Raw genomic sequence first — 16976 nt, 5'->3', positions numbered from 1 at the left:
TTCCCAGAATGTAGACGTTCACTCTTGCCATCTCCTGCTTGACCACTTCCAATTTGCCTTGATTCATGGACCTGACATTCCAGGTTCCTATGCAATATTGCTCTTACAGCATTGGACCTTGCTTCTGTCACCAGTCACATCCACAGCTGGGTATTGTTTTTGCCTTGGCTGCATCCCTTCATTCCTTCTGGAGTTATTTCTCCACTGATCTCCAATAGTATATTGGGCACTTACTGACCAAGGGAGTTCCTCTTTCAGTATCCTACCATTTTGCCTTTTCATACTGTTCATGGGGTTCTCGAGGCAAGAACACTGAAGTGGTTTGCCATTCCCTTCTCCAGTGGACCACATTCTGTCAGACCTCTCCACCATGACCCACCTGTCTTGGGTGGCCCCACACAGCATGGCTTGGTTTCATTGAGTTAGACAAGGCTGTGGTCCACGCAATCAGACTGGCTAGTCTTCTGTGATTATGGTTTCACTGTGTCTGCCTTCTGATGTGGAGAAGGTGATGGCACCCCACTCCAGTACTTTTGCCTGGAAAATCCCATGGACGGAGGAGCCTGGTGGGTTGCAGTCCATGGGGTCGCTAGAGTCGGGCACGACTGCACGACTTCACTTTCACTTTTCCCTTTCATGCACTGGAAAAGGAAATGGCAACCCACTCCAGTGTTCTTGCCTGAAAAATCCCAGGGACGGGGGAGCCTGGTGGGCTGCCGTCTATGGGGTCACACAGAGTCGGACATGGCTGAAGCAACTTAGCAGCAGTAGCAGCAGCAGCCTTCTGATGCTCTCGTAACACCTACCATCTTAGTTGGGTTTCTCTTACCTTGGACATGGGATATCTCTTCATGGCTGCTCCTTACCCTGGACGAGGTCACCCTTCTTGACCTTGAACGTGGAGTAGTTCCTCTTGGCTCTCCTGCGCCCGCGCAGCTACCATTCCTCGGACATGGGGTAGCTCCTCTCGGCAGCTGCCCCTGACCTCAGATGTGGGGTAGCTCCTTTGGGCTGCCACCCCTGACCTCGGACGAGGGGTAGCTCTGATTTTTTTTTTATACTAATACCACTTTATTTATTTTGTAAATTCGTTACTGGATATGTTAGTTAAATCAGTTCAGTTCAGTCGCTCAGTCATGTCCGACTCTGTGACCCCATGGACTGCAGCATGCTGGGCCTCCCTGTTCATCACTGACTCCCAGAGTTTACTCAGACACATGCCCATTGAGTCGGTGATGCCATCCAACCATCTCATCTCTGTCATCCCCTTCTCCTCCCACCTTCAATCTTCCCCAGCATCAGGGTCTTTTCAAATGAGTCAGTTCTTTGAATCAGGTGACCAAAGTATTCGAGTTTTAGCTTCAGTAAGGCAATGGCACCCCACTCCAGTACTCTTGCCTGGCAAATCCCATGGACGGAGGAGCCTGGTAGGCTGCAGTCCATGGGGTTGCTAAGAGTTGGACACGACTGAGCGACTTCACTTTCACTTTTCACTTTCATGCATTGGAGAAGGAAATGGCAACCTACTCCAGTGTTCTTGCCTGGAGAATCCCAGGGACGGGGGAGCCTGGTGGGCTGCCGTCCATGGGGTAACACAGAGTCGGACACGACTGAAGTGACTTAGCAGCGGCAGCAGCATGTTAGTTAAGTACTTACTCTCTTAATACTCCTAATTATAACCAACGTTGCTGAGTGGGTCTAAACCAGTTTTTGGAATGCTGATGCGCTCACTCATCAGTGTTCTCTGCCAGCAGTGACAGAGAGGTCGTTGGTGTTCAGAGGGCTGCAGAGATAAGTGTGACACTGTATCATGTGCTGAGTGGTAGTTAGCACGCTAAGTCATGTCTGACTCTTTGCCACCCCATGAACTGCAGCACGCCAGGCTTCCCTGTCCTCCAGTATCTCCCAGAGTTTGCTCAAATTCAGTCCGGTGAATCGGTGATGCCATCTAACCATCTGGCCCTCTGTCACCTTGTTCTCCTGCCCTCAGTCTTTCCCAGCATCAGGGTCTTTTCCAATAAGTCAGCTCTTTGCTTCAGATGCCCAAAGTACTAGAGCTTCAGCTTCATCATCACTCCTTCCAATGAATATTCAGGATTGATTTCCTTTAGGATGGACTAATTTGATCTCCTTGCAATCCAGGTGACTCTAAAGAGTCTTCTCCAGCACTACACATCCAGCATCGATTCTTCTGTGCTCAGCCTTCTTTATGGTCCAAATCTCATGTCCATACATGACTACTGGAAAAACCATAGCTTTGACTAAACGGACCTTTGACAGCAAAATGATGTCTCTGCTTTTTAATCTGCTGCCCAGGTTTGTCATAGCTTTCCTTCCAAGGGACAAGTGTCTTTTAAGTTCATGCCTGCAGTCACCATCTGCAGTGATTGTGAAGCCCAAGAAAATAAAATCTGTCACTGCTGCTACTCTTTCCCTTTCTGTTTGCCATGAAGTGATGGAACCAGATGCCATGATCTTAATTTTTTCTAATGTTGAGTTTCAAGCTAGCTTTCTCAGTCCCTCATCAAGAGGCTCTTTAGTTCTTCTTTACTTTCTGCCATTAGAGTGGTATCATTTGCATATCTGAGGTTGTTGATGTTTCTCCTGGCAAGCTTGATTCCAGCCTGTGATTCATCCATCTGGGCATTTCACATGCTGCACTCTGCATATGTTAAATAAGCAGGGTGACAATATATAGGCTTGTCATATTTTTTTCCCAATTTTGAACCAGTCAGTTGTTCCATGTCTGGTTCTAACTGTTGCTTCCTGACTCATGTACAGGTTTCTCAGGAGACAGGTAAGTGGTCTGTTACTGCCATCTCTTTAAGTAGAAAGATTTATCTTGGGAGTATTAATAAGTGTTTCACTGTAGTGGTCTTGGCTGGGGGGTGGGGGAGTCAAGTTTTTCAGAAGGCCATAAATAAGACCCATGAACGCTTAACTGTTATACAAGTTTTCTATAAAGTAACATATTTAGGTATGATTTACACTTTCAGCTTGCCTTCTTAGTTCTCTGGGGGACTTGGAAAAATACCTACAAAACAGTTGATTTCTGCGCATTGTGTGAAAAATTATGGAGCATTTATAATCAGAATATCTTTTTATATGGTTGATGTAGAAGTATTGCTAGGGGTTTTCTTGTCTGTTTGGTGCTTGGTTAGTTTAAAATTAGCTTGTATTTAATGAGATGAACTTAGTACACATTCCATTTACAGGAGATGGTGTTTTCAAATACACTGGTTAGCGAAAATAAGATAAACATGTTGACTTTTTAAAAACTGTTTTGTGATTACTGTCATTTCTTGCCATCTTTTAAGTTTTTGAAGTGTTAGGTTCTTGTTAAAGTTAGAGAGAGAGAAGTCAGAAGTTTTGCTTCATTGCAAACCAGGCATCTTGGAAGTCACCGAGACTGTAGCTTAAGCAGATAAGAGAGCCACAGGAATCCAGTGGCATGTCAGGAACTGGGAACCGGGCTTTGCGGACCAGCATTTCTACTGTCATCTCGTGTTTCCTGGGTTTGGGTTTTAAGTGATGCCGGGCCGGGCGTGATCGGGAGGCGGGTCTCTCTGATGGGGAGGGGCCAGGAGGAGTTGGCGCGTGGGAACCCTCCGCCGCTCTTTTTCCGGAGCTGCGCCGGCCTCCGAGCGCCGGGCGCGGGCGGCGGGGGCCCGTGCGGCCGCCGGGATCACCTCCCTCCCGGGCTGGCGGGGGCACCCCGGGGCGGGGGCGGCGGGGCGGGGGCGCGCGGCTTCGCTGTTGCTACAGCCGTGATGTCACTCGCCCATCCTAACCCGCGGTTGGTTGTTGTGTGTTTCAGCTCTGCCTGCAGTTGAACACAAAGACCTGGAGGAGACTCCCACATCCTTCGGGGAGGAGAAAGGAGGCGGCGAGGCCCGATTAAAGGAACTTGGGGGTTGGTTGCCTCTCTGCACCGGCCGGCCGGCGAGGGGGCGAGGGGATTAGAGTCCCGGGTCGGTGACCGAGCGGGAGATGAGGCGCTGCCGCCGCCGCTGACCCTCGGTTCCGGACCATCCGCTGCGCTTTGTGCCGCCCGCACATGTGTCTGCCCGGCGCATCCGGAGGCGCGCACACGAGCATCCACCACGGCCGCCGGGGAGAGAGTGCCCGCCATGCCCACGGAGAGCCTACAGACAGGTAGCATGGTGAAGCCGGTCAGCCCCGCCGGCACCTTCACGTCGGCCGTGCCCCTGCGCATCCTCAACAAGGGGCCCGACTACTTTCGCCGCCAGGCGGAGCCCAACCCCAAGAGACTCAGCGCCGTGGAGCGGCTGGAGGCCGACAAGGCCAAGTACGTCAAGAGCCAGGAGGTCATCAACGCCAAGCAGGAGCCCGTGAAGCCTGCGGTGCTGGCCAAGCCCCCAGTGTGCCCCGCCGCCAAGCGCGCGCTCGGCAGCCCCACGCTCAAGGGCTTCGGCGGCGGCGGCGGCGGCGGCGGCGGCGGGGGCGCCAAGAGCGAGGGGGGCGCGCCTCGCGAGACCCTGAAGCTGGAGATCCTCAAGAACATTCTCAACAGCTCCGAAGGCTCGAGCACGGGCTCGGGCCACAAGCACAGCGCGCGGAACTGGCCGGCGCCCCGGGCTGACGCGGCCGAGCTGCACCGGCACTCGTTCGCCGAGTCGCTGCGCGCGCGGCCCGCGCCCGGCCGGGGCAGCCCCCAGGAGGGCGGCTCGCACGTGGGCCGCCGGCCGCCCGAGCCCGCCTCTGCCGCCGCCGCTGCCGCCGACGCCTTTCTGCACGTGTCGCACAGCTCCTCGGACATCCGCCAGGGGCCCGGGGCCAGGCCCCTGAAGGCCATCCTCCCCTGCAGCAGTTCCGCCCCGCCGCTGCCCCCCAAGCCTAAGGTGGCCGCCCCGGCCGCAGTGAAGTCCCCCGAGGCCGAGGCGGCCGAGCCGGCCGGCGGGGTGGGCCGGAGACCCTCGCTGCAGCGCTCCAAGTCGGACCTGAGCGACAGGTATTTCCGCGTGGACGCCGACGTGGAGCGCTTCTTCAACTACTGCGGACTGGATCCAGAGGAGCTGGAGAACCTGGGCATGGAGAACTTCGCGCGGGCCAACTCGGACATCATCTCGCTCAACTTCCGCAGCGCCAGCATGATCAGCTCGGACTGCGAACAGTCTCAGGACAGTAACAGTGACCTTAGGAACGATGACAGTGCCAATGACCGGGTGCCCTACGGCATCTCCGCCATCGAGAGGAACGCGCGCATTATCAAGTGGTTGTACAGCATCAAACAGGCCAGGGAGTCGCAGAAGGTGTCCCACGTGTAAGAGGCAGCAGCGCGCTGGAGGGAGGCGGGGGGGGGTCTCTGTCCGCGCCTCGGCACTCGTGAAGGTTGTGAGGTCTCCTTGAAGTGTTGTGAGCTTCTCCACTCTCTTTGTGTTGCTTGTTGTGCAATGTCTTTCCAGTTGCATGCCCGCCAACACGGGGACTGACCTGGCGTCCTCGGCTACCATCGCTACAGAGCCTGGCCGGTGGCGCGTCACCCGCCCCAAAGTGTCAGGCCACATCCTAATTTAGGGCTTCGATCTTTGGCAAAACTGTTTACACGGAAAACGGTATACAACTTCTTCAATATTTATGTGGTTCTAGTGTTTTTATATCCCGCGCTATGGTGTCTTAATTAAAGGTTTTATCAACTGGCTTTTAAGTTGGGAGTAACATCTTTTTGAATTAAAAAAAAAAAAAAGCCTATTTGCCTACATGTGAGACCCAAACTGGAAAATAAATGGGCTCTGCTATCAAACAGATAGTGAGGGATCCCAGAGAAAACCGGGCTGGGCTTTCTGAGAAAGAAGGTGGGAAATCCGGTGTCAGTCATTTATTATTGACAGTCCTCTTGCCATTTACACAAGTAATGGTTGGGGACACATATGTTCTGTGTCTGACTTGGTGTATAAACGTTGATGGTTCTGTGTAATACTGACCCCAAGGAAAGACAATCAGATACAATGAAGGGGATTAAATCAGGAGGTGGGGTGTTAAGAGGGGCTTGTTGCTATTGATCTGATTTGGGTTAATTTAAAATTTTTTGACTATCAATCATTTGACAGAACTGGCCGCCCTAGAGCTGATACTGAATTTTTTTTAAAGATGGTTTTTCAGTTGAGAATTCCAAGTGGATTCTCCTCCTTCCCTTTGTTGTAATTGTTTTATCTGGGAGAGGGGAGTGGGGCTTGGGTGGTAGGAACTACCTGAAGACCACTGAACACAAATGGAAATGCCAGCCATATCAGTTTAGAGCCTTCTCTTCAGAAGTCAGTACCTTTGGTAGCTGAACCAGATCTGGGCAGCATGACCATGTCCTCATGCATATGTTAACCTGTGAGGCTGCAGGGAGCTTGAAACATGACTCTGTGTAGCTTTTCAATCCGAAGATCCGTAGGGCTGCATATCAGCTTGTTCCCCCATAACCTGTCCTACAGGTGGTCTAGTTGGCTGTCCCTCAGCTGACAGTCATCCTGCAGTAGCCAAGGGGTCCACCTGGGATGCTCAGCTTCCTCGCTCTTGTAGACATGCCCTGGAGCTCCCAGCAGCACTGCCTTAGCCTTCATCAGCTCATAGGACACTTTTTATGCTGTAAATGCTGTAAGACTTTGTACATACTTCAGTTGTTTATGAAATCTTTAAGAAGAAAAAAAAAGAAACGTTACTTAATAAATAGCTTTGGTGCAGGCTCCATGGTGGTGGTTTCTCTTTGTCTTTTCCTTCACTCCCTCCACAGAAGTTTCACTTTGGACCAGAAGGAGACTTTTGAGGGCCTTGAAGAAACAGCATTTCATTAAGTTATATTCACCATATCACAATTATTCTGAACAGCTGTATTCTTCATTGTAGTTAGATCAGTGTGCTTTTTGCTAAAATAATTTCATCAAGGTTCCTAAAATCTGCTGCTGCTGCTTAGTTCACAACTTCCAGTTTTTTTTTTAATCTTTTCTTAAAATCAGGATTTTTCACATCTTTCACCAAACTCTTAAGTTGTAATTATTTGTTACAGCTTCTGACAGTGGAGTTCTGACAGTGGAGACTTACCTTGGAAATTCATAGCCTTGTTCTTATTTGAACAAACCCGAGATCATTAATGTTACATGTGTTTATATAGTAGTCCACTCATTCATTCATTCATTCATTCAAAAGTGTATATGATGAGTGATTCCCTTTTCAGGCCTTACCATTGACCCAAGACTGCTGTGGTCAACAGCACGGTATCTGCCTCAAGGAACTTAGATTTTCACTTGAATTTTCATTCTAGTGAAGTATCATTCCTCCCAGTGGACGTGTCTTAACTCCTGTTATTAATAGGACATTGAGTATTCAACAGCTATTTAGTGAATCAAGTTATTTGAAGATTAACATTTTTAAATGTTCCATATAACATGTAAAAGTAAAAGAGGATTATTTTTAAAGTTTCAGAAACAATATAATTCCCAACTTTTACACTCACCAACATTTTCCTTTGAAAATCAGACTCGGTTCTTTGACTCTCTACTGGTTTTGAACTTTTCTGGTTCTCTTCTTAATTTTAGTTCAACTAGAACTCTACTTGCCAGAAGAGTCTGAAATACTGCTATGAGTGGTGATGGTAGAATGGATTAAAGATAATAGGATGAAAGCTTAATATTTATATGCACACACATTTTCTTCCTTCATCATTTGGGTAGAAATGAAGCCATTTAAAATATTCATGGCTTTGGTATTTATATACCCATTTCTTTCTGGGGCTATTGAAATACCAAAGATAGATGTTACTTTCCTAAAGTAACTGGTGTTGGGAGATGAGGGCTTGGCAAATTTAATATCACTGCCTATGCTGTTTTTGTTATAAATTTTGTTTCAGTTCTTCCAGTGCTTCAAAACCACCTTAACCTGTGTTCCAACAAACCTATAACTCACCCCACTATTGTTCAGTCTAATCGTCTGTGGCCTTTATACCATGAACAAATGTGAGGCTTTGGGTTCTTATGGAACCTGGGAATTCCTTATTTTCTTTTTGTCCTTGAAATTAGAGCTTCTATAAAGGATGATTTCAAATGCTTCATATTAAATCCAAGAGTAAGCCATTTCCTAATTGTGAAGTCCTTTTTGCAAAATGCTCACTTCTTTTAGCTCATGGGTGTAAGTATATTGATAGTGTGTGTGCATGTGTGATGACACTGTTTGTGTGAATATAGGGCTGTAATATAGTTCAGCCCACTTTTATTCCCCCACACAGTGTAGAGTGACGCAGGATTGCACTAGCTGGCCCTAGAGACTAGTTGTTTCTTTCTGCAAAGCAGCAGAAGGAAATCCTCCCATACCCACCTCCTCTATCATTGACTCTGTTCAGGCTCTCTTCTTCTCTTGACTGCACTGTTATTCCTACAACTTTCTAACTGAAGGTCCCCCTCTACCCAGTCAGCCTCTACCCATCTCATTTCTTGCCAAGGATATTGTAATCAACTCTGTTCATGTCATTCTTCTAAGTAAAAACATCCTTCCAATAACTTGCTAATAGGATTAATCCTAACTTCTTAACAAGATTGTCAGGCATCTCGCTGTCAGGCCTCAGGTTCTGTGTCTCTTTTAGCCACCAAGCCTAGGCCTCTGGGCTCCAACCAAACTGAAGTTTTCACTGGGGACTTTTAAACCACTGCATCAGTGATCTATCTATATCTATGTGGTGGTAATGGTGACTCAGACAGTAGAGAATCTGCCTGCAGTGCAGGTGACCCGGGTTCAATCCCTGGGTTGGAAAGATCCCCTGGAAAAGGGAATGGCTACCCATTCCAGTATTCTTGCCTGGGAAATACCATGGACAGAGGACCCTGGTGGGTTACAGTCCATGGGGGTCACAAAGAGTCAGACAAGACTGAGCAACTAACACACTCAGTGATCGATGGCTGCTAACAAATTTCCCCACTATTCAGCCACTTAAGATAGTAAGTATTTGTTATCTTGGTTTCTGTGGATCAGGGATCCTGGCAAGGCTTAGCCAGATGGTTCTGGCCCAAGCTGTCTAATCAGGCTGCAGAGAGGTGTCAGCCAGGGCTGCATCATCTGAAGGCTTGAACTGAGGCTTCTAGGAGAGCTCACGTGGTATCAGCAGGAGTCCTTACAGCGTGATAGCTGGCTCCCCACTCTCCCCGAGAGAGTGACCTGGGCAGGGAAGAAGCCAAGTCACACACCTCCACCATGCCCAGCTCATCAGGAGAGTATCACCAAACACAGTCCACACTCATGAAGAGGAGAAGGAGGCTCCACTGTTCTAAAAGAACGAAGATCAAAGAATTTGTGGGCTTTGTGGGTTTTTTTAAGTTTTTTAAAATGTGGGCTTTTTTTTAAGTCTTTATTGAATATGTTATAGTATTGCTTCTTGTTTCGGTTTCTTGGCTCAGATGTATGTGGGATCTTAGTTCCCTGACCAGGGATCAAACCTGCACCCCTGCCCTGGAAGATCCTAACCATTCAACCGCTGGGGACGTCCCTGTGGACTTACTGTAATAAATATCACCACTACTGCTATGCCAGGGACGTCCCTGTGGACTTACTTTCATAAATATCACCACTACTGCTGAGTTCCTGGGACTCTTCATTCTGTGAGGGATGCTTTCCTTTCCCTCCTTGGCCTTGTAGACTCAGCTACCAAGCAATGAGGTTTTGTTTTTTTTTTAGTTTCAGAATTGCCTTTTCCTGTTAAATATGATTTTTGTCATGACCACCACGGCCCCAGCCTTTGCTGGACTATGTGGGTGCCTCTCTGTGAATTTTGAGATGGTATACTTTCCCCAGAATATTTTATTTTCTGCCTGGGGACAGAGGTGGAACCTCCAAATAAGTTCACAAATCTCTGATGGTTATGATGTGAACTATGGCCCCAGAATTGGGCATAGAAGCCCAGGGTATAAAGCAGATCTCATTGAGTGTTTGCTTGATACTTTTAAGCTATCACATTTAAGTCATATTCTGCTTACATAAATGTTATGGATGTTACAATGAACCCAAGGTGGTAGTTACTGTCCCATTTTAGAAGTGATGAACATCAGATCCATGGAGATTAAGCTCCTTAAGCAAGATCCCAGAGGAAGTAAGTGACAGAAGGAAACTGGGACCCAGTTCTGTGATTCCTGCTCTGCTCTGGAAATCAATTCTGTGATTCTTACAGCCCAGCTCAGGACCAGGACAGGCAGACCGGGTGTGTTGTACTTACAAACCAAAGCACCCTTAAATTTATCTTGATAATTTTATCTGCCGCCTGTGTGCACAAGCATGTCTCAGACAGTCAGATTTTCAGCAATTTCACTCTTAGCAAATGGAAGACTTCAATCCACTGAGTTCAAAGAGATGAAGCTGTAGAGTCGCATTCTTTCAGCTCTGAGTGAGCCGTTTTGAAGCCCCATTCTTCTATTTTGGTCAAGGACTTGAAGAAGGGCAAACAGTGGAGGGAAAGGTCTGGCCGCAATTCAAGGATCAGGAGACACATTTGGATGATGGGGTGATTTGGCATCGCTCCCCTATCCCAGCCTCAGGGATGCACAGTGTACACTGACCAGGAGGTGTCCCAGGAAGGAAGGAACAGCAGAAGGCATTTCAGAAGAAAGGAGAGTCTTCACTTAGAAAAGACAACTCATCTCACCGAGATTTTTGAAGTGTCCAACCTGCCTTGTCCACTTAGCCCTGGAGGATGATGGGAGGTTACACCAACTTTCCCTTTGCTGTCTGAGAGCTGCTGGGTCAGGGGTCAGAGGCTGGGCAGCTGCAGGCTTGGCTCTGAACAAGTCAGCTGCACAGAGGGCTTCTTGGGTGTTAAGCTTGTGCCCTTGCTTTGGTAGAAACAAAGAAGAAAGAAAGTCCAGAGGGCGAAGGACATCCACAGCCCTTTGGAACCCCTTCCTTCAATACCTGAGACCCATCTGGCTAAGTTTGCCTCCACTCCCTCATCTGTGAAGTGGGAGGAAACCAGCTGATGTGTGTGTTCTCTTGGCCTTGGGGCTGAGATAACGTGACAGCACTGAGAGCTGTTTGAGAAGCACCAGGATGAGGTGCAAGGAGTGAAAATTCAGAGATGACTGGGCTCCTCTTTCTCCTGGCAGGCAGGAAAGCAGGCAAGGCCTGATGGGGACCCAGACCCATTACTGAAGGGCATTTGCTGCACCGGCTGCCTGAGCATGTTTTAGCTGGGGAAAAAAAGAAAGTCTGTAAGAGCCTTCTTCTCTGATTAGAAGGAATCTCCAGCAACTGTCTAGGTTGTCAGAAGCTGATAGAATCGAGTGTGACCGGGTACAGACCAGACACAAAACTACAGAGTGTATTAGTCACTCAATCATGCCCGACTCCTTGCAACCCCATGGACTGTAGCCAGCCAGGCTCTTCTGTCCATGGAATTATTCAGGAAAGAATACTGGAGTGTGTTGCCATGCCCTCCTCCAGGGGATCTTCCCAACCCAGGGATCAAACTCTGGTCTCCTGCATTGCAGGCAGACTCTTTATCATCTGAACCACCAACCAAAACGAAGCTACAAGGATGACAGTAATGATGACACTGTCTTTCACAAGCTGGGCATTTAATTTATGTCATATTCACGAAGCAACCATCAGGATGTCTTTGATGCAATGCTAAAATAAGCCAGTTGTCACATTATCTCATTACTCTCACAAGCACCTTAGAAATAAGTTAGAATCCATTTTGCCAATGAGAGATCAGAAGATTAAGCAACTTCTCAAAGCCACACATCCAATAAGTGGAAGAAGTGAAATGCAAACCCAAGTTAATAAAGCACATCCTAAGACTCATTCCACAATGAGTTTTTAGCATGTAGGCTGGTATGAGCCATTTTTGCTTCTTTGTGGTAAGCTGTCTTGAAGAATATTTCTCAGAAGCTTAAAATACCACTGTGTATCTTGGTTTGTGATTTCTCATATAGGGAGTGACTCAAAACTCCTCATCATACCTGACCACATCAAGATGGAAGTTTCTCAGTTCTTCTGAGAGAGACCATAGTGATCCATTGTCTCTTTCCAGCTTAGTTTATGGAAGAAGAAAGAGATGCACAGAAATGAGGTGATGGGTCTCAGCCAGGGTTGAAGAGTAGATGGAGGTAGAGCCAAGTGCCCTGAGGCACCCCCGAAACCAGTATGTCCCAGACTCAGAAGACCCAGTACCACTAACAATTCCATCACTTGAGGTGATTAGCATAGACTCAGTTATTCCTACACTGTGTCCCTTGCCTCATAAACTATCAGATATTTAAAGAAACTTCAACTAGGAGACTATGTTAATATACATGACTATACTACTATACTGGAGAAGGAAATGGCAACCCAGTCCAGTATTCTTGCCTGGAGAATCCCATGGACAGAGGAGCCTGGTGGGCTACAGTCCATGGGGCCACAAATAGCAGGATATGGCTGAGTGACCAGGGATCAAACCTCTGTCTCTTCTGCCTCCTGGACTGGCAGGCAGATTCTTTACCACTAGCGCCACCTGGGAAGCTCTAATATGCATGAACTATCTTTAAATTAACCCTAGCAGGTATAAAATACTTTCAAAAATTAAGAAATTTCTCTAGGGACAGTGTTGGCAATTCTGGAAATGATGACCACTATTTTCATATTATTGTAGTGGCTCCACCATCCATAGGTGTCCAGAACTCCTTGAGAGCTTAGGTACCATCTTTCCAGGCCTGATGCCTCTGCCTCCTGCATTCCCCGGGGCAGACATTGCCACTGTTTCCAGTATCCGTTCTCTCTCCTCTGGGCCCACAAGTAGTTTGCATTCTCACACCCCACATTGTTAGGTGTGGCCAATGAACTGTGAGTAGAAGTGACCAGAGTTACAGCTCAGACCTCTAGTCCCAGATCTGCCATCTTTTCTTGCCCGAAACATGGAAGCCAATAAAATACCTCAGAGCAGCGAAATTTCAGAGCCACCAGGACCCTGAATTAGGACAAGGTTGAAGACAGCCCTCTGCCCCTGACCCAGGGGGTGAACTTTGACCTTGTAAACAACCGAGAGTTTGAAGATTGCTTTTTTTTCTGCAGCACAACCTAGCCCATTGTGACTATCATCTCAGAAGAAAAGCAACCAATATAGACATAGCAGCATGTACATAGAAGACCATGTGGCAGAACCAAATGGCCAGGCTTACACGCTGTTTCTCAAAGTGCGCCCTCAAAACCTGCTTGAATTCCTTGAGGTTCTCAGTAAATTCCCAAGCTCTGCTCCAGGCCCAGGAATCTGCTTTTTTAACTGGTGCCCCACAAAAGATTCTGAGATGTTAAAATTTGGATCTCAGCTTCCATCTTCCCAGAATGCCCTTCCTTCCACTGAGTGTGTTCATGGGATTTTTCTTAGCTCCTTAGTGTTCATCTCCATCCCAGCCTCTTCCTTGGCTGGCACTGACCACAATCAGATATACTGACATTCATTATGTTATTGTCTGTCATGGGCACTTTTTATCCCCTCTACATGTGGCAGCACCCGGCACAAGGGCAGTGAATAAGATGCATCTTTGGAATGAATGCATGAATCCCCGCCATGCCCCTCCACTAATCCCCCCTCCATGACCTGTCCTCCCACCCATCCTGTTCCCATCAGTGACGCTGTCCAGCTAGAAGTGGGGACTAGAGCTGGCATTGAAGACTTTCTTTCCCCAGTTTTTATTTTTGGAAAATGAACAAATGGCACATTTAAGGTAAGAGGAGTTCACACTATAGACCTCTCTGTATAAAGGGATTTGATGAGTGTTTCTTGCACAACCACCTTACAAGGAAGGTGATGTCTCCTTCTCAGTAATTACTATAGTTCAAAGGCAGTAAGGGACTTTCCTGGCCCATCCAGTGGTTAAGACTCCGCATCTCCAGTGCAGGAGGTGCTGGTTCCATCCCTGATTGGGGGACTAAGATCCCACATGCCTCGCAGTCAATGAATAAATAAAACCAAACAATAACAAAGGCAATGAGAAGTTCCACTCATTGAGGTGGGGGAGGAAGGGGGAACGAAACTAAATCTGCAGACAGACTTTGATCTTGCACCCCTCATTTGTCCCGAAGGTCAAGGAGTAGCATACATACCTTTTCTTTGCCAGACTATAAAACTGACCCTTAACAGTATGAAAATCCATATGGTAGGTAGCGCTGCTGTAGTAACCATTGAAGGTCTTCTGGCCAACAGTCTCCAAGGCACAGCTGATGCAGAAATACCTCCCACCTCAGCCTTCCCACGTGTGTGTGCTGACCTCTCAGTCACGGGTTCACCAGCCTGTTGCGCTCTGGAAATTCTGCTCACTGGGAAAGATTTAAAAAAAGAAAAGCAAACCACACATGAGTGCAACGTTCCTTCCACTGAATCAAACCACAGTGGCTGGTAATTAAGAACATACGGAGTTTCAATGGGGGCAGGAAAGATGGAAGGGGGGACCTCACAGTACCACCTTTGAGGATGCTTGAGTTTGCAGGTTTTGCCTTGCTAAGTGTAAATAAGTTGGAAGTGTTCAAGGATTTCTAGGCAACCTTAATCTTTCCTGGTTGTTTCTTCTCTTTTATAACAGATGGAGAAAAACAGCCAGGTGAGTTATTTATGTGCATCACAAACTCAGCTCTGTCAGGCTTCCGAATGTTTCAGTCACATCCCTTTCCTCTTATTGAGCCCTAGAGCAGTTAAGGACTTAAACTACTGAGCATTTTATTTTGGTGGAAAATTACGAAATATTCATTTAGTAACTTCATGATCATGTGGTTATTTCACAAGAGTCTTTTTCTGTTTTCTTCGAATGAATTGACAGCTGTACATGTTTTATGAGGGCTTCCCAGGTGGTGCTAGTGGTCAAGAATCTGCCTGCCAATACAGGAGAACTAAGAGACATGGGTTCGATCCCTAGAACCAGAAGATCCCCTGGAGGAGGGCATGGCAACCCACTCCAGTATTCTTGCCTGGAGAATGCTATGGACAGAGGAGCCTGGCAGGACACAGTCCATAGGGTCACACAGAGTCAGACATGACTGAAGCGACTTAGCACACACACACATGGTTTAAGAACGTGGGACTCATGTCTGTGGCTGCGGAAGAATCACTCCACTGGGCCTGGACAAAGGCTGGATGTGTTTTATCCATGTTTCAAATTTCCCAGAGCACCTCAGTGTACGAGCATCTGATATAAAACCAAACTCCTTCCCTAAAGACATCGTGTCTGACTTACGGATTTTCATCCATCTACTGAGAGTTCTCTAGTTGAAAGAATCTGTGAATTGAGATTTAGACAGCATTTTGGGTTCCCAAGGCTTTGTTTTCACCATCAAATTCACCACCTGGTGCCTTTTAAATCCAGTTTAATAGCTGAAATGGATTTTTGTATTTTCTGCACTTAAACGATTATGTGTTCATATGCATGCACACGTTGGATTTCTTAAATAATTTATTCCAGACAAATGTGCCGAGGGTCACGTTACCTCACAGTTATTTCTTAAATTAGAACCCTAGTGATTTGGGGAGGTCTGTTCAGAGAGATTTGAAATTCTATGCAGCCCAGCAGAGAGTGAGGCTGATTTCAAGCTAAAAATGAAATAAAAAGCATCTTCTCTTCTTTAGCACTGATTTGCTGTTAACTGTTTTTTTCCTGGTGATTGAGCTGCTTTTTCACCCATTCAGTTTTATGGGGGAAAAAAAATGGAGAGCAGACATCTTACTTAGTGAGAAGGCAGCGCATGCATGCTCAATTGTGTCTGATTCTTTGCAACCCCATGGACTGTAGCCCACCAGGCTCCTCTGCTCATGGGATCTGCCAGGCAGAAATACTTCTCCAGGGAATCTTCCTGACCCAGGGATCAAACCCACGTCTCCTGCATTGGCAAGTGGATTCTTTACCATTGAGCCACTGGGTGAAGGAAGCCCCACCTCTGCTTTTTTCCCCACAACTGGGTCACCACTCTCTGGTTAACTGTCTGATGTGTACTGGATGTAGGTGCTTAAGGCTTGTTGGATGAATGTAGGATAGCAAGAGGCCAAGATCACTTTGGGAGTCTAATCTGAGGGGATGACCAAAAAGGCTCCCAACAGGTTGCTCCCCATCCACTGTATCCGCCCCCTTCACTGGGCTCCCCAGTGGTAATTACACATATGGCGAGTCCTTCCCTGCAGTCCCAGTGACTAGCGATAAAGAACTCACCTGTCAATGCAGGAGATGTAAGAGACTCGAGTTTGATTCCTGAGTCGGGAAGATCCCCAGGAGGAGGGAATATGTATACACTCCAGTATTCTTGTCTGGAGAATCCCACGGAGCGAGGAGTCTGAAGGGCTATAGTCCATGTGGTCTCAAAGAGTTGGGCACGACTGCAGTGACTTAGCACGTACACAGCCTCTTCCACCTCATTCCCCTTCAAGGAGTCACTCTCCTGCTCCAGACCCTGATCTAGGCTCGAGGCCTGGAGCTACAGCAGGGAGTCCCCCCCAACCACCTGCAAGGAGCTCTGGTCGTCTTAAAGATCAAGTCAAATAAGTCAGATGAGTAGACTGTTAGACAGTGACGCATGCTTAGGAAGAAGGAAGAAAACGGATGAGGGCTAGAAGTGGCTTCACCCAGGGTGTCAGGTAAGCAAAGACTGAAGAAAATGAGGGGGAAGTTTGCAGACACCTGGAGTGCAGACCAGCTGTAGACACTGCAAATACACCTGGGGAAGCTGGCCCGCAGGGCTGAAGGGGATGAAGGGAGATCGGGTAGGGCCTGTTCAGTATTTAGTGGTAAGCATCGAAGAGAGAAAAATGTTCTAGAAATCAAATGCTACTTAGGGGAAAGTCCAGGTTAAGCAAACTTAAGCTGTTTCTCTGGGATCTTTTTCAGAGCCATTAATCTCTGAAAGACAGTCTTAGTGCCAACTGTTCCCTAAGTGTATGTGAGTCCGGAACCACTTTCTAGGCAACTCAGATCTGTAGAGATCACAGGAGCAAGCTGAGGGGTGGGGGGCGGGGGCTTTGGGGACTTTCAGGG

General features: G+C 47.6%; 1 protein-coding gene across 2 annotated transcripts in view; it reads left to right on the top strand.

Moving 5' to 3' along the window:
• FAM110B (family with sequence similarity 110 member B) overlaps positions 1-8078 on the top strand; it is a 144950-nt gene extending 136872 nt beyond the window's left edge. For both annotated transcript variants that reach the window (XM_018058485.1, XM_013969187.2), the window contains one exon: positions 3818-8078. In XM_018058485.1, the coding sequence (XP_017913974.1) occupies positions 4131-5288 (1158 nt within the window). In that variant the 5' untranslated portion in view covers positions 3818-4130 and the 3' untranslated portion in view covers positions 5289-8078. The remainder of the gene's footprint in view (positions 1-3817) is intronic.

This window comes from Capra hircus, chromosome 14, assembly GCF_001704415.2.
Source record: "Capra hircus breed San Clemente chromosome 14, ASM170441v1, whole genome shotgun sequence".
Taxonomy (NCBI): Eukaryota; Metazoa; Chordata; class Mammalia; order Artiodactyla; family Bovidae; genus Capra; species Capra hircus.
The sequence above is the reverse complement of the archived record's forward strand: the minus strand, read 5'-3'. Positions and strand labels throughout refer to the sequence as shown.